This window comes from Vipera ursinii (genome assembly GCF_947247035.1).
Source record: "Vipera ursinii genome assembly, chromosome: 1".
NCBI lineage: Eukaryota > Metazoa > Chordata > Lepidosauria > Squamata > Viperidae > Vipera > Vipera ursinii.
The window spans coordinates 17,210,832-17,229,364 of record NC_139512.1 but is presented as its reverse complement, the minus strand read 5'-3'; the positions used below and the strand labels follow the sequence as shown (position 1 = coordinate 17,229,364).

The window sequence follows — 18,533 nt, the reverse complement described above, 5'->3', positions numbered from 1 at the left end:
CTCACCACGTCTCTTGTGCCATGTGGGAAGTTATCTCGCCATCCCGGGCGCCTCTTTAGCTGCTGCCAAGCCCCCAGGCTCCCCAGCTTCTCTGGAGGGAAGTCTGTGGGGTCCGCCCCCCCCCCCCCGTGAACTGGGCAGAACGGCTGGCTGTGTAAAAGGGCTTTGACTGTGGCCCCCTCGGCCGAGGCAGGGCTGGTGGGATCTGGGGGAGGGGCGCCCTTCCCAACCAGCCAGGATGCAAACAGGGTCACAGGTCACCGTGGGGAGGGGGCATTTGGAGCAGGTGGACGGCCCTGCAGTGTTGGAATAACCATGATCTCTGTTCCTATACATGAAGCTGGCTAGTACTTTTCTGGCTAGTACTTTTCTACCATGGAAAGTCTTCAGTGAACCATGTGCAAGGAAGTAAGCCATAAACCCAGAAAACAAAGAAACCTAGGAGAGAGGCCATTTGGCTACAGCCAGATAAGGGCATAATCACGGTATTCCCTCACACCATTGGCTATTCCATTTAAGGCGAATTCTGACGCCTCCTGCAAATGATTGGTCATTACTGTATTTGAATCTACCTCTAACACCTATGTCCTTTTAGGATAGTTTAGAAGAACACATGTGTAACCATGATTGGTCTATTTGAATAACAATAAAATGTGATTGGTTGCTTTTGCTATAAATAAACAAGGTCCACTGCTCCTGGGAGTTCAGTGTTCAGAGTGCATCCCAAGTGGTCCAGTATTCAGTGTGCATCCCAGGAGCAGCGTGGCCCTTCCCCGAGAGATCTCTGTGTCCTTCTTTCATGGGTACCAACCCTGGGCAGGAGCAGCCTCTGCCCAGCTTCACCAGCTGCTAATTTCTCAACCCGGCTGCAGCAGCAGCAGCAGCAGCATCCCAGCAACAGCAGCTTCCCTGCATCCCAGGGAAGCTGGGAAGCTGCTGTTGCTGGGATGCTGCTGGTGAAGCTGGGCAGAGGCTGCTCCTGCCCAGGGTTGGCGCCCATGAAAGAAGGACACAGAGATCTCTCGGGGAAAGGGCCACGCTGCTCCTGGGATGCACACTGAATACTGAACCACTTAACTCTGAACCCCGAGGAGCAGTGGACCTTGTTTATTTATAGCAAAAGCAACCAATCACATTTTATTGTTATTCAAATAGACCAATCATGGTTACACATGTGTTCTTCTAAACTATCCTAAAAGGACATAGGTGTTAGAGGTAGATTCAAATACAGTAATGACCAATCATTTGCAGGAGGCGTCAGAATTCGCCTTAAATGGAATAGCCAATGGTGTGAGGGAATACCGTGATTATGCCCTTATCTGGCTGTAGCCAAATGGCCTCTCTCCTAGGTTTCTTTGTTTTCTGGGTTTATGGCTTACTTCCTTACACATGGTTCACTGAAGACTTTCCATGGTAGAAAAGTACTAGCCAGAAAAGTACTAGCCAGCTTCATGTATAGGAACAGAGATCATGGTTATTCCAACATCTCCTCCATTTTTGTTTTAAATGCAGAATTTGTATGTTCCACTTCAAAGTTGAGGAGGGATGGGCTCTTTAGAGACGCACCTTCGGGAGAGTCAAGAGGCGAACAAGCCCAAAAGGCATTTTTATTTTCCTCTTTTAGGAGACAAAGGAGTCTCTAGTTCAAATTGAGCATTAGGCTCTTCTGAATCCTCCTGGGGAAGCGATTGATACTTACTGTACCATAAAGAATTAATTTGTTTAACAGCTCTCTGTTCAGCTATCAAAGAAATACTGTTAGTAATACTTTTGATAAAGATAGGATACTGTTAGTAATACTTTTGATAAAGATAGGATACTGTTAGTAATACTTTTGATAAAGATATGCAAGACACAAGGTAAAATAATGCATCCTAATGCAATCATACCAATAAAAGCTACAATAGCTTGTAAACCAGGTACTTTGGGAAACCAGGAGCCAAATAATTCCTGAAAGTTGAAACCATTTCAAGTTTGGACAGGAACATGAGCTACAGAGTTCACATTGTCCCTCAGTCTGAGTATTAGTGGCGACATGGATGATGATGGTAGACTCGTTGTTAACAACAGGTTGTTCCTTCTGGGTCCATGCGATGGGGCAAAAACAGTGTGAAAAGAGTCATTTTTGACTGGAAGCAATGTCAAAGGTGTAAAGAACGGGATGGGATAGCTGGTGAAGTGAAGTTGACGTCTGGGGTAAGCTTTCAGATGGAATTGTGTTTTAGTGGCATCAGTCAGTGGTGTAAGAACAAAGCTGAAAAAAGTCACAAACCATGCTGTCATCTTTAGTGGGTTCTGCAGTTGTGTTTGTGGAGGCATGATACGGACAAACGTGGCGACCTGGGATCCACAGCACTTTGTCTGGCAGCTGGACTGCAGCGTAGCCTCTGCCCCAAGTGAGAAGGTCTGCAGGGCCTTTCCAAGTTAGGTCTGGAAGTTGGCGATACCACACTTTGGGTTTAGGCTGATCTGCAACTGGAGATGAAAAGTGCCGCTCTGCGGCCGTGGTTAAGGGATGGCCAGTCAAGTTTGAAAAGTTCAGAGTGTAGAGGCAAAGGTTAAGAGTTTCTTGCACTGCTGGGAGGTTGGGGCTTCGTTTTCCCCCGTTCTGATTTTTATAACGATCTAATGCATGTTTCAAGGTTTGATTAGCCCTTTCCACCAAGGCTTGGCCTTGGCTATTATATGGAATTCCAAATTTGTGTGTTATTTGCCAATGATGACAAAATTCTGCCATGGCTTGACTGCTGTAGGCAGGGCCATTATCTGTTTTGAGTTCTTTTGGACATCCCAGCACTGCAAAGGTCCGAATACAATGATTAATTACATGTTTGGTGGCTTCTCCCCTTTGGGGGGTGGCCATGATGAATCCTGAGAAGTTATCAATTGAAATTAATTTCAACCTCCTCTGAGGCGACTATGCGAATCGGGGGAGAATGAAAAAGAGAATCAGTGAAAAGTTCAGAGGGGTTAGAAGCATTAAGAGGAAAAGAAATGTCAGCCTTTGTTGTCGGGCTGGCTGACTGCCCCCCTCTAGATTCCCTGCTGGGGGCCAGAAGAGGCGTGGCCAAACAGCACGGGATAATCAGCAATGGTCATATGAGTGCCAAGGTAATTCAGACCTGTGATCAGGCCGAGAGTGTATTTAGAATGAAGGCCATATTGAGTCACAGCAGCTTTAATGTCCTTAATAGTTTTTGGAGTCAGAGGAGTATAAACAGGTTGTGCAGGTAGAGGTGGTGGGGGGGCAGCAGCAGCGGGAGCCGCAGCAGCCGGAGGAAGTACAAAAGTGACAGGATAGGCAGCACAAGCTTCTGAATCCTCTGGATCTAATATCCTGGAGGCATGAGCTGCAAGCATAAAGTGAACAAAAGGTGCCCCTTGAGTGGGGCTGGGAGGCGGAGGAGGGAGATTTGAAGAAGGAGGAGGGGGGAAGGGAGGAGGAGGTTTAGAAATGGCAACAAACTCAGAGGCTTTTGGAGCAGAGGCAGAAGGAAGTTTTTCCGGAGGGAGATTTGAGGGAGGAGGAGGAGGGAAGGGGGGAGGAGTGGGTTTAGGGATAGTGATGGCAACAAACTCAGAGGTTTTTTCCTCTTGGTCGGGAGCAGAGGGAGGAGGAGGTTTTTCTGAGTTTTCATAGGATGGGGGCGGCACGGAGAAGGCCAATGTTTCGCCCGTCCCTCCTATCTGGTTAAAACATGCATAGTGGAGAGTTAAACATTCCATTATGATCCTGCACAAGTTTAAAATTTTTAATTTGGTCCATGTAGCCAATTTGAGTGATCCCTTTTCAGGATATTTTGGGCATTGTTCCCACACGTTAACCGGGGGAGGTTGCTTGCCTGTTTTAAAAGCAGCCAATTTCCTGCCATTATCAATTAATTCCCTCAACTCCTGCAGATACGCTGTCTGCTGTTGAGAGAATTTTCCACCCATACTCACGAAAATTCCTGCGTCTAGCAACGGACGAGGATGAGTCGCGGCCACCGTCGGGCGAATGAGTATGGATGCTGCAGCAGCATCCCAGCAACAGCAGCTCCCTGCATCCCTGCACTGCAGCGGTCAAGCTTTGCTGTGGGGCACCAGCAGAACACCCAGGAGGCTGGGGCCCCTCTGCACGCGCCTGGCTCTGGCCTCCAGCCGGGCCCCCTTGGATGGCCAGCGGCTGTGGGGCGGCCGGCAAGGGAGGCCCAACAGGGATACATGTCTAGACTAATGAAGAGAAGGAGCAGGGGGAGATGATAGCAACCTTCCCGCATCTCAGGGGCTGCCCCAGAGAAGAGGGGGGACGTGTCGAACTCTTCTCCAATGCCCCCCCCAAGGGAAGGATGAGAAGCAGCGGATGGAAACTCATCACAGAGAGAAGCAACTGGAACTAAGGAGGAATTTCCCGGCAGTGAGAAGAATTAACCGGTGGAACAACCTGCCACCAGAAGGTGTGGCTGCTCCAACACCGGAGGCTTTTAAGAAGAGACTGGACAACCACTTGTCTGAAATGGTATAGGGTTTCCTGCCTGAGCAGGGGGTTGGACTAGATGACCTCCCAGGTCCCTTCCAACTCTATTGTTATTAGGGATGGCCAGAGAGGCCTGAGATGGCGAAGGGTGAGGCCAGCCAGTGAAGTCAATTGGGGGGGGGGAAGCACCAAGGGTCCCGTCTTCATGTGCTGGGGGGGGCGGAGGGAAGCCAGACGGGAGCCAGGAAGCAAAAGGGATGTCATGGGGGGGAGGGAGTTGCTCCCCCCCTCGCTTTCTTTACCCAGGAAGCCCAGCGGCCCTCCTGAAAGCCGCCCAGCAAGGTCTGCCTGGAGCTTGGTCTGGAGAGGCGGGCGCTCTCGGCCTGTCCTGCTGCGGGGAGGGCAGAGAACGGGCGAGGGGGCTCCCGGCTGAGGCTGGCACCGTTGCTCCGGGCAGGAGGGCAAATCCCCGCTAAATCTCATCTGGAACCCCCCCCCCCAATCAGCTGGACCCGTTGTCATTGGTTGCACAACGGGGAAGATCGAAGGATGGAGTAGCCGTGTTGTCATGGCAACTGCCTGGAAAAGATACCGTTTGCGAAGCATCTTTGGTGCACTAAACCGAAGCCTACGGGACCCCCGGGGGGGGGGAAGCATCGAAATGAGGATTGGGGAGGACTCGCATGTCCTGAAAGGGAGCAATGGGAAGGGGATCCCAGGTGTGTGTGGGGTGGGGGCGCTCAGGGGTGCCGGGAGGATGGAACTACCCCCTCCCCGCGAAGCCTGCGCTGCTTTTCTCCCGGGACCCGTCGCGAATGGATGCCGGGTGAGGCCCCCGGAGAGACTGCCGCCATCCTCCGGTGAGGCCAGCCAGGGCAATCGCTCGGGACAGGCTGCCCTTTCCCTGCGGGGACCCCACGGAGGAGCCCCCCAGGCAGGGGCGGGCCGCGGCGGGAAGAGCCGTTCAGGGTGTCCGGGGAGCCGGCCCCCCCTTCCCCCGCCGGCGCTGCTTCCCCGCCCCATCCTGACCACGGCGAGGGCAGCCGCCGCCCCGTCGCGGGACAACGGGGGCCGGGCGCGACGCCCCCAAGGGACGGCGCGGATCTCGCGGGGGTCGCAGCAACCCCTGGAAGGGGGGCTCGGGCGGGGCGATAGGGAGCCCCGGATCCGCCAGAGAGCCGCTCCGTCCGGTCGGACCCCGGGCGCGCCGCAGGGAAAGTCCCGGGCCCGGGCAGGCTCTCTTGGGGGGGCGCCCCTTTTCCCCCCTAGGGAGGAGCCCCGGCGAGGGCCGCCCCGCCCCTGCCCGCTCACCGCCCGCGAGGATCGCGCCGCGCCGCGGCTGCCCGGGAAAAGGCAGGCGCTGCCGCTTTAAAGATGCAAATGAGCCCCGCGGGGGGGAGGGGAGCCGGAGCTCCGCGGCTCGCGCGCCAGCCAATCCGGGCCGAGCCCCCCTCCCGTTCTGCCCCCGCCGAGGCCGCGCTAGCCCCGCCCCGCGCCCTCCCTCCTCCGCGGGGGGGTCTTTGGGCGGCGGAGGCGGGCGAAGCAGGTGCGCGATGCGGAGGAGCGCGGAAGGTCAGTGCGCCCCCCCCGCCCCCCCCCGCCCCGGCCTCTCCCGGGCAGAGGGGAGGGGGATCCTGCGCCCCCCAACGCGGGGGGGAGGGAGGGGCAGGCGCGGCCGCTCCTGGCCGCCTCTATTGCAGCGCCCATTGCGGGGAGCGCCGGGAGGGGCCGCTGATCCTGGGGGGGGGGCTCCGCTCCTTGACCCCAAGCCCCGCAGAGGCTTCCCTGCCTGGATCTCGCGCCACCGGGGCTCGGAGCCTTTCCGAGGGCGCTGTGTCTGCCCCCCCCGTGGGCGCCGCTTTTACGCCGATGGCGCTGCAAACCCTCCTTTGCGGACCTGCTGCCAGCCCGCCTCGCCCTGCGGGGGGGTGGACATCGCGGCCCCGATCCCGGGACTGGGCTGGGGCGGCGGGAGGGAGGGAGGGAGCGGTAGGCCCGAGCGGGGGGGGGGGTGCCGCTGCCGCCCGGGCTGGCTGCTAGTGCCGGGAAGCCCGGCTCGGCTCGGGGGCCCCTCGGCGGGCGGGCTGGCCTCCGCTGCAGGTGCCCGGGCAGGAATCGGGCGGGGGTCCCGCGCGGAGCTTGGCCTCCCCCGGCGCCCACCAGGGAGAAGCCCCCTGGGCGCCTGGGCGGGGGGGGGGTGGCTGTGCCGCGTGTCCAGCCAAAGGTCCGGCCGGAGCGATAAGAGGGGACTTTAGACGCCGGATCGGCCTGCGGAGGAGCCTCGGAGCCGGGCGGTGAGGGGGCATCCGGCCCCTTCTTGGGCTCCCTCGGAGGGGCCGGGACCGCAGTCGGCACCCTCAGCTTTGGGGCGCTTGCGGGGGGGCAGCCTGGGCTTCCTCCCCAGCCCGTCCACGCCCCCCCCCCCCGCCTGGCTCTCAGGCTGATGGTCCCGGGGCTGCTGGCCGCGGGTCGGGCAGGAGAAGGGCCGTTCCCGGCTCTTGGATCTGGAAAGGCCGATCCAAAAGCGCCGTCCTTCTGCTGCCTTGGAGACGGTTAATTTAAGAAAGTGGAGGCTTTTTGTGCCGGAAAGGGAGCCGTGTGTGGTGGGTGCGTAACATGCCACATGTTGGAAACAGGCGCAGGGAGGGAGGGAGGCAGGCAGGGAGCTCCGGGCCAGTCAGACAGGCCCAGCCAGAAAGTGCCCTTTGCACCCTGAAGGACACTCAGGGCTTAGCAAGCGGGCAGATTAGCAGAGCCTCCATGTGCAGGGGCAGTCTGCTCTGGGGGCCTGGCAGGAAGGAGCAGCTGCCCTCCAAAAGCCCCTCCGGGTCCTGCGTGCTTCTCCTGGAGCCCCCCTCCTCCTCTGGGCAGCTGGGGGTACATGGGCTGGGAAAGGCTCTCCTCCACTGGAAACTTTGAGGCGCCCCCCCACCCATGAATGAGTCAGGTTTTGTGGGGAGGGAGAACTCCTGCTTGGCCCCATGGATGGAGGCGGGGGGGGGGGGAGCAGGGCCATCGTTGCTTCTGCACTGGGGCATCGCTTAGCTGCTGGGCTCTTCCCGCTGGGTGAAGACGATGCCCCTCCCCATTGCCGTGTCTCCCTTGGGGGGGGCACTGGGCAGCTGCAAGGCTTTTGCCCTCTGCCCCCCCCCCACTTGCAGCTCTGCTTGCCCAGCAGCAAGTCCAGTGTGTCCCTGGGAGAAAGTGTCGCCCAGAGAGCCTTTGGCCACGCTGCCTGTCTGGGTGTGCGTGGGGGCAAGGCCCAGCTGCACCCAGGACCACCCTTCAGACATCCTCGGCCCCTCTCCGGCCGTCCCAGCCTCTGCCCGGTGGAAGGAAGAGGCCCCCGCTGAAAGGGAGCCGATCGGCAGGACAGGGAGCCGGTGGGCCCTGAGCCACGGTTTGTGGCAGCCTTCTGTGGACAAAGCCCAGCTGAGCCTGGGAAACATGAGAGGGGCAAGAGAGGAGCCGTGGCAGCAACCACGCTGACCTCCAGGTTTGGTGGCACTTCTCCTCCACGGCTGAGGAGCCCAGGGGGGTGGCAGGAGAGCCCGGCCAGACACCCTGCGTGCCCCCTTGCTCTGAACCGGCCCTGGGGCCCCTCGAGCTCCTCCGTTTGGCCAGGGGGTCGCCAGACGGCAGCCTTTCAAGCGGGGCCCTTCCTCTCCGTGGTCCTCCGCCTGGGCAGGACCGTCCAGGGAACAAGGACGCTTTCCAGAACGGGCCTCTTGTGCCTCCGGCTCTGGTTCACGTGGGGTTTCCTGAAAACCCCCCCCTCCCCCCCAGGCCTCTGCTGGCGGGAGAGCCGTCCCAGGGGAGAGCGAGGGTGCTGCGGCGCCAGGCTGCGTCCGGAGCCAGCCCAGCAGGGCAGCATCGTGGCTGTTGGCTGCAGCGTTGCCCCAATGGGCACCGTGGCCCAAAGGCCACAACCAGACCCTCCCCCAGTCGCTTGTTTGAAGCGGAAAACCCATCAAATCCGGTGAGGGAACATAAAATAATTGTACAAAAGCTTTAGCCCGTTAACACTTTTCTGACTGCAGGCTGCACAACCACCCCTGGAGACCCCCCCGCATGGAGGGGGGCCGCACCCCTCTGCCCCAGAGCTCTTCTCCTCCAGAGGCTTCTCCGGGCATTCAACGGAGCCCACCCCACCCCAGGACTGAAACCCAGGTGTTGGGCCCTCCCCTCCAGAAGGAGGGAAAGTGGGCCGTGCCCTTGCGGAGAGCCTGGCACATCCCCACCACCACCACCGTTGGCCTCGGGCCTTTGACAACTGATGGGATGAAGGCCTGGAGGGTGTCCTGGAGATCATCTACTCCAGCCCTTCCCCTCAGTGCCCGTCTCTCTGAATTCCTCTTTTCCCAGAATGTAAACACAGGCCTGGTGGCTTGGCAGAGCCATCCCTGGCACCCACCACCCCCTCCCTCTGATGGCGGGACGAGAGAAGCCACGGATGGAAACTAAGTTCGGGTGGGGGAGAACTAAGGAGAAGCTTCCTGACAGGGAGGGCTCCGAACACGCACTTTGGGCTCCCTTGTGCTGTTGTGCTGCTCTTTTAGCAACTTGGTTGTGCAGCAGGGGTGGCCTTAAGGCATAAATGAAGGGGGGACCTCAGATCCCAGCCTGGGCACACTTTGTGGGGAGAGGGGCTGCGTTTCTAAGAGCGGGGGCTGCCCTCCAGGCCTGTGCCCTACGCAAGCAATGTAGAGGGGGGAATGGAGGGGCAGAATCCCTCTGCAGCTCTGCCTTTGGGTGGCCCATGTGCCACAGCCTGGGTGCAAGCTGGCAGCTGAAATTCCTCCCCCCTTTGGGGAGTTGTGGCTGGGAGGGTCCCCTGCAGGGCGAAGGGTGGCCTCTCTTCCTCTCTGACCAAAGGAGTGCCCGCCAGCGCCCCCCCCTCAATGAACCCAGCTGCCCTCCGTCCATCTGCCTTTCCACATGGATGGGGGGGTTTCTCAGAAGGGTCTCTGAACCGCCTTTCCACCCGCCCCCCCCCCCCCAGGATCCAATGGAGGGGGTGAAGCTCAGAGGAGGAAGAGAGAGATTCTTTTAAAAAAATTAAGGAACATAAAAATCACAAAACGCGTGGAAAGAGCGGTGGAGTAAATGCGGAGGAGGGATCGTTGCCAGGGACCATCTGCCCCTCCCCCACAGGCTTTTGACTTCTTCCCATAAAATGCCCCTTCCTCAGTCCTGGAATTGCTCCGCTGCTAAGTTGCCCCCCCCTTTGGGGGAAGCAGCAAAATGACCAGGCCTGGAAACGCCCTCCATTGTGGCAGGGTCCCCCCCCCAATTGGGCCAGCTTGAACTGGAGAAGGAGCCCCTCCCCCGGAGACATGGCGTCCAGCTTCTGGCGCGGCGGCCACACATCGCCCTCCCAAAGAGGCCAAAAGAGGCTGGCCACAACTACCCATGTGCCCCAGCCTCCAGGGCAGCCGCTCTGCGGAGCCCATTCAGTCTAGTGGGCAAGGCACCAGGCTAGAAAGTGGGAAGCTGGGAGTTCTAGTCCTGCTTTAGGCATGAAAGCCGGGTCCCTCCCTCTTCCTCAGCCCATCCCACCTCACAGGGTTGTTGTTGCAAGGAAGGTGCATTAGATGCATTTGCTGCCTTGAGTTGTTTATAAAAGTAATAAAGATGGGATAAAAAATCCAAAACGAGTATCTGAAAGAGACCCATCCCAGGGTTGAGCAAAGCACCCCCTCCCCATCCAGGGGCTGAAGGGGGGGTTGCCGGGGGAGGGGAGCCCACGGGACAGCTGCAAAGCCGAAGGAGGAAACGCCACTCTCAGGAAGTGGCTTTTCAGCCCCCCACCTGTCTGCCCCCCCTTCCTCTCTGCTTGCCCCCCCAGGGCGACGGTCCAGTCGTTTTTTGCCAGCTGCCGGCGAGAGCATGACCCAGCCACAGGCGAGTAGCCAAAGCCCCCTCCCTCGAAGCCACTGCCAGCCACGCTTGGAAGATACGGGGTGGGGGAGGGGCGGGTGGGTGGGTGCAAAGATTCCACCCCACCCCCATTTAAAGTGAAAAAAAACAAGATGGCCTCTTCCGAGTACTTCCTGTTTTTACTCCCGCCTGCATTGCCGGGTGGGGGGTGCAACCCCAGTAACGCCCCCCCGACTGCAGGCGGTGGCCTGCTAGGGTGCCCAGGGGGGCCCAGGGGGGTGAGGGAAGGAGCAGGTGCTGGTGCCCAAGGGGCTGCCTCTGCCCCCTTTCCTGTGCCAGGAGGTGGAACCATGGAGGCCGGGACGCTAGGCCAGCCCCCGCCCCGCTTCACCCTGGCCACCAACTGCAGCATTGAGGCGCCCCGGGAGAAGGGGGCCCCCAGAGGAGCAAGGACGCCTGCAGGGGGGTGGGTGAGAAGAGGGAGGGGCAGGGTATGGGGGTGGGATGTTGCAGCCCCCTGGAGGCAGACGGGACACCCCCAAACCCTCCACCTGCAGTGGTCCCCCTTCAGCGGGGTCCCTTCCTCACGGGAGCCCTCCTGCGGGAGGGGGCTCTGGGGGGGCCAGGAGGCCTGGGGTGATCCTGCAACACACCAGCAGCAGCCAGCCGGGTCTCCCTGCCCTGGCTGCTTTGCCTTGGGGGGGGCTGGAGCACTTCTGGGCTCCCTCCCTGGAGACCCCCGGCCTCACCCAAGTCTTCCACCCCCAGGTTCCCAGGAGCTGAAAGAGGCCAGACCGCCCCACCACCACCATGTCTTACTTTGCGGAGCACTTCTGGGTAAGGAGCCCCCCTCGTCTTTGTCCCCCCCCCCGCTTTTCTGCCCTCCCACAGCAGCCGGTGCCCCAGGCCCCAGCGCCAAGGCCTTAGCGAGCCCCGAGGCTCTTCCAGTGAAGGGGGGGCAAACTGAGCTGGGGAGGGCCCCGGCAGGCCCCACAGCCCTGGCCAGGCTGGCCTGCTGCACTTCGGCAAGCGGGGTTTGGCGTGTGGTGGCTGGGACAGACCCCGAAAGCTCGCTCCCCCCCGAGGGCCGAAGGGGACCCTGGTGCGGGTCTCGTGGAGCCACAGCAGGGTGGCCCCCCACGCCCTAGGGCAGCCTCCAGGCCAGGAAGGCAGCTGTGTGGAGCCCCCGCCCCGCCTCCGTTGCCATGTGGGATGCCACGCCACGCCCTGAGGCCGCCTGGGCTCTGAAACTCTCCCCACATCCTGTGTCCCACTGAGGCTCGTGCAGGGCCCTCAAGCAAGTTTCTAGTTCTCACTGATGGGAAGAAAGTCCTTTTCTGAGAATCAGGGTGGCCAGTCTGGGACTTTTCAGAAAAAGGAAGTCCAAAGAGGCCCCAGAGGAAGGCGATGGAGGGCCGGGAAGGGGGGGGAGGGGGAAGGTTTTCCCTTTGGGAGGAGGAAGCAAAGGCAGGCGGGGGGGGGGCGGGGAAAGGGGCAGCCGGACCTGCAAAAGTGCCCAGTTGGTCAGCAGGGCCTGGATTGGCTGGTGTGCAATCCCCCCCCCCCCGTGATCTGTGTGCGGAGGAGGCTGCCCTGGGAAGCTTTCCAATATTCCAAGCTGGCATTTTGGCTCCGATTTTCCTTGGGATTTGGGGAATCTGGTGCTCATCTCGAGAATGGGAGTTCCTCTCCTCTTCCCCAATGAAACGCCGGAAGAACAGCCCTGATGCCCCCCCCCCCCAGTTACGAGCCTTTCATCTTTAACAGGCCAAAACAGCCCCGATCCAGCCTTTGGCCCTGGAGCCCCCTGGGATCTTGCTGTGCCCACCCTGCCCACTCCCGGGGCACCCAGCAGTGATGTTTGACGAGTGGCTGGCGCTGGCTGGCATGGGGGCCCCAGTCTGGCTGCTCTGGGGAGGGGAAGGCAGGGCCAGAGCCGTGGGGCAGGCCTCTGTGGGGGCTTGGGGGACGCCCCCAGCGTCTGTCGGCTAGGGTGTCCTTGGGAAGTGGCTGATACCGGTGGGGTCCTGGGGACCGCCAAATTCTTAAAGAGGAGCAGAACCCCCCCCCCACTCAAGCTCCCTCTTGAAATCTCTGGGGAGGGAGATCCCCCCCTTACTGTTGGCAGCCCACCCCCAAACCACGCCTTCCATCTCGGCTGATGGCTGGGGAAGGGGGGACTTGGGGAGGGGCAGCCCGGCCTCTGCCACAGGGCCCCTCAGCCTTGGCAGCTGGAAGGTGCCCGGAGCTCGACTCCCAGAATGCCCCAGCCAGCCATGCTCCTTCAGGGGTTGGGGGGGCTCCTCCCCCCCGCCCCCTGCTGCCCCTCTTGCTTGCCTGCAGGTTGGCGGAGAGCTCAGCCTGGGAGGGGCCTGGCGGTGGTTGGGGGCCCACAGGGACAAGCTGGGAAGACCCCCCCATTCCAGTGGCCCCCTCCTCACTTTCTTGTCTGGGTTCCCTCGCAGGGAGAGAAGAACCAGGGTTTCGATGTCCTATATCACAACATGAAGCATGGGCAAATCTCGGCCAAGGAGCTGGCGGACTTCATGCGGGAGAGGTAGGCAGGCTGCCCCCTTCCCCCCTCCCCCGCCCCTTTGCCCCGCCCCCTTCCAGCCCCGGGGAGGGGTGGAGCGTGTCCACCCCGCAGCCCTCTGGGTTTTGTACTACATCCCCCAGAATGCTGGCTGCACATTCAGGAGTTGTTCTCCAGCGGGCCTGGAGGCTTCTTGTTTCTCCCAGAGGATGCAATTTAGGGGGGGGGGAAGCGGGGGCTGACTGCCAAAGGGTGGGGAGGGGGCGCTAAAACCAAGAGAGCGTCCCTTGTCTGGGTTCCAGCCCCTTCCCAGACCACAACACCCCCCCCCGCCCCTCCTCTCGATTCCTGCCCAGGGCTTATTTTTAAGAGCCACAGAGAAAATCTGGACCTCTCTCTCTCTCTCTTGAGATCCCAAAGGTGTTTTTCATTCTTTTTTTAATAATAATTTTACTGATTTGTCAAAATATAAAACACAAAGTAGTAGAAAACTAGAAAACGAGGGAGGGAAAAGAAAAGTCTCCAACTTCCAACTCTCTTTAGCGCAGTTACAATCAGAACTTTTTGCTTTTAGGCGAGGGTGCGTGGAAGCCGCTTCTGTAACCGTGGACCCCAGGGGGCTTTTCTCAAAAGGCAGCCGAACTTTTTTTAGTTTTTCAAGGAAAACCAAGAAGCACCTTTGGGACAGCCCTGGGCTGGGGGGCTGGGAACCTCCCTAACAGACATGGAGGTGGGGGGGGGCTAAATCTGCACTTGAGCTGTGGGGGGGCCCAGGGGACAGAGAGGCCCCACGTCAAAGCCCTGAGTCCTGGGAGCTGAGTTCAAGGCTCGCCGGAAGCAGCCCCCGAGTTCCTGGCAGTGGGGGGGGGAGTGGCTGGAAGCAATCGGGAACTAAATCAGATGAATCCGGAAGAAGAGGGGAGGGAGCTGCGCTGCTAAGAGATCTTTTGGAGAGGGGGTGCGTGTGAACCCCGACCTGCTTTCTCGGGGGTCGAAGCGGGCAGCTGTGCCTGTGTGGGGCTGCCTGTTTTTCCAGCCTCTGGGGCCGCAGGGCTGGGCAGGGCGGGACGGAGGGAGGCGTTTGTAGCCCTGGCCTTCCCCTTTGGGGAAGTTTAGTTTTTCGAAGGGAAGTTGGGTTTTTTTCTAACCTGGCGAGGTTGACAACAAGCGTTTCTCGACCTTGAAGGTATCTGGGGTCAGAATTTCTGTGGCTAAACAAGGCGGTTGCCTGATTTTGCCCCCTTGGTTTCTGATTCTGTTAAGTGAATCGCACAGTCATTAAACGAATCCAGCTCCCCCCGCTGACTTTGTTTGCCTGAAGCCAGTTGGGAAGGCTGCTGCAGCCGTCCGTCCGTAAAGGCCGGTTGCCAGGCGGCCCCACTTGGCCCACCTGACCCCTGGGACAGCCACAGGACCAGCTGCAAAGCGTTTTTCTCAGGGGCTCCCTAATTTCCGGTGATCATTAAACAAACGGATTTAAGTCAAGAAATAGCTGTACCCCTTTTGGGCTTATTTCTGGAGAGAGAGTAAAAAATGAGTTGTAGAATCCAGTTGCAGAACCGGAGTCGGGGGTCATAAGCAGCCCCCAACTCATGTACTTCGGCCCCCTTTGCAAGAGTCTGCAGCTGCGGATGCAAAAGGAAAGAGAAACCAGCTGGCAGCAGAATTCGCTTCCGGACGACTGGGCACGGTGTGTGTGTGTGTGTGTGTGTGTGTGTCTGTGTGTGTGTCTGTGGTGGATTTAGGGGCAGCCCAGTTACCTTGTCAACCAGGAGCCTTCCAGAGCGTAACTCACACAGGAGACACGTTGCCAGGCCTCCCTGGATGCTCCTAGCAACTCGTGGATCTGGTGGTCCATGGGGATGAGGGCCGGGGTGTGTGTGTGGCTAGGAAGACCCCACCCCAAACTCCTCCCAGCTGTTTTCCCTGCCCTCCAGAGAGCCAGAGCTTACTGGGTGAGGAGTTCCTGCTCTTGCCCACCAGAGGGAGCTGTGGCTCTTTGCTGACCCCATCAGGCCTGGGCAGGCCTGGCAGCTCTGCATGAATCAGTGGCGCAAAGGCTGGGAATTGGGGAGGGCAGGATTTGGGTTCAAGTCTCCTGGGAATGCCTGCCGAGTGCTACCCTCACACTCTCTGGAGGCTTCTGTGCTGAAATCAGAATGGAGTAAGTTTACTTCGGGTTGTGGGAGCTGACTGGAGCATGTGCAAAGCGCAAATCTGCTTGTACGCTGGTTCAAAAGGGCAGGGGTCTCTAACCTTGGCAACTTTTAAGATGTGTGGACCTCAACTCCCAGAATTCCCCTGCCGGCGCATGTTGGTGTTTGTTGGACCTGTGTCCCTCCTGGCTGGTTTATGCGGCTCCGGAGGTTACACGAGGCTGGCTCCTGGCAATAATAATAATAATAATAATAATAATAATAATAATAATAATAATAATAATAATAATAATAATAATTTTATTTATATACCGCCCTTCTCCCGAAGGACTCAGGGCGGTGTGATTAATGCTTCCTTGAGTGAGGGGTGCTTCCCTGCCGCCTTGAAGGAGGCGGTGGTGAGGCCCCTCCACAAGAAACCTGCCTTGGATCCATAACTTTCGTCCTGTCTCCAACCTTCGCTTTCTTGCGAAGGTTGTTGAGAGAGTGGTGGCTCGGCAGCTCCCTTTGGTCCTGGAGGAAACTGAGTATCTGGACCCGTACCAATCGGGTTTCAGGCCCGGGTACAGCACGGAGACGGCATTGGTCGCGCTGGTGAATGATCTCTGGCGGGCCCGAGATAGGGGTTATTCCTCTGTCCTGGTCCTATTAGATCTCTCAGCGGCTTTTGATACCATCAACCATGGTATCTTGCTGCGACGTCTTGGGGGGTTGGGAGTGGGAGGCACCGTTTTACGGTGGTTCTCCAACTCTCGAGCCGTTCGCAGACGGTGTTGGCAGGAGGGCAGAGGTCAACCCCGAGGTCCCTTAGTTGTGGGGTGCCTCAGGGGTCGGTCCTCTCGCCCCTCCTGTTCAACATCTACATGAAACCGCTGGGTGAGATCATCCGTGGTTTCGGGGTGAGGTATCATCAATATGCTAATGATACCTAGCTTTTCATCTCCACCCCGAACCAACCCAGCGATGCCCTCGACGTGATGTCCTGTTCCCTGGAAGCGGTATGGATCTTGATGGGGAAGAACAGGCTCCGGCTCAACCCGGCCAAGACAGTGGCTTTACGTACCGGGATCTCGTTTAGTCCAAGAGGTTCCATCTTTGGTTATGGGAGGAGAGGTGTTATCTCCCGTTGATAGGGCGCGCAACTTAGGCGCCCTCCTGGATACACGACTCAGTTTTGAAGATCATATAGATGTGGCCAGGGGGGCATTTGCCCAGGTTTGCCTGGTGCGCCAGTTGCGCCCCTATCTGGACCGAGATGCCCTACGTACGGTCACCCACGCACTCTTTACCTCCCGTATAGATTACTGCAATGCTCTCTACATGGGGCTGCCCTTGAAGACCACCCGGAGGCTCCAGCTGGTGCAGAATGCAGCCGTGCGGGTAGTGATGGGAGCACCCCGATACTCCCATATTACACGCCTCCTGCGTGAGCTGCATTGGTTACCGGATCCGTTTAATGACCACGAGACTCACTTAACAACAGTGGAAAAAACATTGTTAAAACCGGGCCTGAGTCACCTAGTAACAGAGGTTCTCTGCTTCTAAGTCAAGGACTTTTGTTCCGTCCTCTCCTTTCGTCCCAAGAGGCCCCCGGGACCCCCGAATCTCACCTGGGCTGCTCAAGGGACGGGCGGGTTTCCTCCCCCCCCCAACTTTGCTGACAATGCCCTTAGAGAGGAGACAGCGTGCATTCAAATTGGTTTAAAATATTTATGTTTCTAAGCTTGAAATAACTAACGTTATCAGGGAGCTGGTGATGTCATTTTAGAGGTGGCTGATGGGTTTTGGGGTGTCCTCCAGGCATTAAGGACAATGTAGTGATAGTTTTGCAAGTTGTGGATTGAAATATGGTCTTAATCTTTTTACAAAGGATGTGTAAGAATCAGATACACTGTGTTGGTGTCCTTTGTGTTGTGTTGTGTTGTGTTGTACTGTACTGTACTGTGCTGTGCTGTGCTATACTATACTATACTATACTATACTATACTATACTATACTATACTATACTATACTATACTATACTATACTATACTATACTATACATTACATTACATTACATTACATTACATTATTTTTATTTAGAACATTTATATGGTCACCCAGCTCAAAACAATGGGATTCTAGACAGCGTACATAAATCTTTAAACAAATATATATAAAAACCCCTTAACATCAACCCCTAAAGCCAACTAAAACAGCACTAAGCAACAGTTTGGCCAGGTTCGCCTGGTGCGCCAGTTACGCCCCTATCTGGACTGAGATGCCCTACGTACGGTCACCCACGCACTCGTTACCTCCTGGATAGACTACTGCAATGCTCTCTACATGGGGCTGCCCTTGAAGACCACCCGGAGGGTTCAGCTGGTGCAGAATGCGGCCGTGCAGGTAGTGATGGGAGCACCCCGATACTCCCATATTACACCCCTCCTGCGTGAGCTGCATTGGCTACCGGTTGCCCTCCGGGTGAGGTTCAAGGTGCTGGTACTTACCTATAAAGCTCTACATGGCTTAGGCCCGGGATATTTGCAGGACCGTCTGCTGCCGGGAACAACTTCCCATCGCCCGGTGCGCTCACACAGAGAGGGCCTTCTCAGGGTGCCGTCGGTCAGACAATGTCGGCTGGCGACCCCCAGGGGGAGGGCCTTCTCTGTGGGGGCACCTGCCCTTTGGAATCAACTCCCCTTGGAGCTCCGGATGGCCCCGGATCTCCGGTCCTTTCGTCGCGACCTTAAAACATGGCTTTTTCAACAGGCCAACCTGGACTGACAGAGATTTTTAAAATGTTTTTAACTTATTATGGGGGCTGCTAGTTTAATTCTTTCTTAACTTTTGTATTATTGTATTTTTATTGTTGTTAGCCGCCCTGAGTCCTTCGGGAGATAGGGCGGCATATAAGTCTCAAAAATAAATAAATAAATAAATAAATAAATATGAGCAGGGACAGGGAGGGTAACGGAGCCCATGGGGCTGGGCGGCTGGGCAGGAAGGAGAGACGGTTCAAGTCCTAGCTCCGTAGACTGCTTGTGGCCAGCCACTTACCTAGCAGGGATATGCTCTAAAATGGGGGTGCCAGGCAGGGGATACCCGGCAGGCTGGCCCAAGGAAGGCCCTGCCCCATCTGCCCGCGAGAGCGGGGAAGCATGGGCTCTGGGGTGCCTGGAAGACGGGCTGGTCCTTTGGAGAGCCTGCTCCCGGGACTGGGTGACGGCGGGCTTTCCTGTCTCTCTCCGGGCCAGGGCGGCTGTCGAGGAGGCCTACGCCAAGTCCATGGTCAAGATGTCCAAGATGGCCGGCAACAGCACCCAGCTGGGGTGAGAGCCTGATGCATTCGGTGGGGGGGGCTGCCCGGAGCCCAAGCGGGTGGGGAGGCCGTGGGGCTGATCCATCCTTGTGTGCGGTGGCCTGTGGGGAGAGAGCCTCTGGCCCCGGGCCCTTTGCCCCCCCCCCCGTTGCCCTCCTGGGCAGCCTGCAGGGCGAGGGTCCTGGTGCTTGAGCAGGTGGGTCCTAT

At 58.2% G+C, this 18,533-nt stretch overlaps 1 protein-coding gene across 6 annotated transcripts in view; it reads left to right on the top strand.

Moving 5' to 3' along the window:
• Positions 1-5,974: 5,974 nt before the first annotated feature.
• FCHO1 (FCH and mu domain containing endocytic adaptor 1) overlaps positions 5,975-18,533 on the top strand; it is a 30,416-nt gene continuing 17,857 nt past the window's right edge. Inside the window, exons 1-5 of one of the 6 annotated variants that reach the window (XM_083349511.1) lie at positions 5,975-6,028; positions 10,305-10,360; positions 11,105-11,173; positions 12,802-12,893; positions 18,262-18,336. In XM_083349511.1, the coding sequence (XP_083205637.1) occupies positions 11,147-11,173; positions 12,802-12,893; positions 18,262-18,336 (194 nt within the window). In that variant the 5' untranslated portion in view covers positions 5,975-6,028; positions 10,305-10,360; positions 11,105-11,146. Of the gene's footprint in view, positions 6,029-6,729; positions 6,751-9,720; positions 10,361-11,104; positions 11,174-12,801; positions 12,894-18,261; positions 18,337-18,533 lie in introns of those variants that run through there. The other 5 variants (XM_083349512.1, XM_083349513.1, XM_083349514.1 and 2 more) reach the window with 5 other exon arrangements.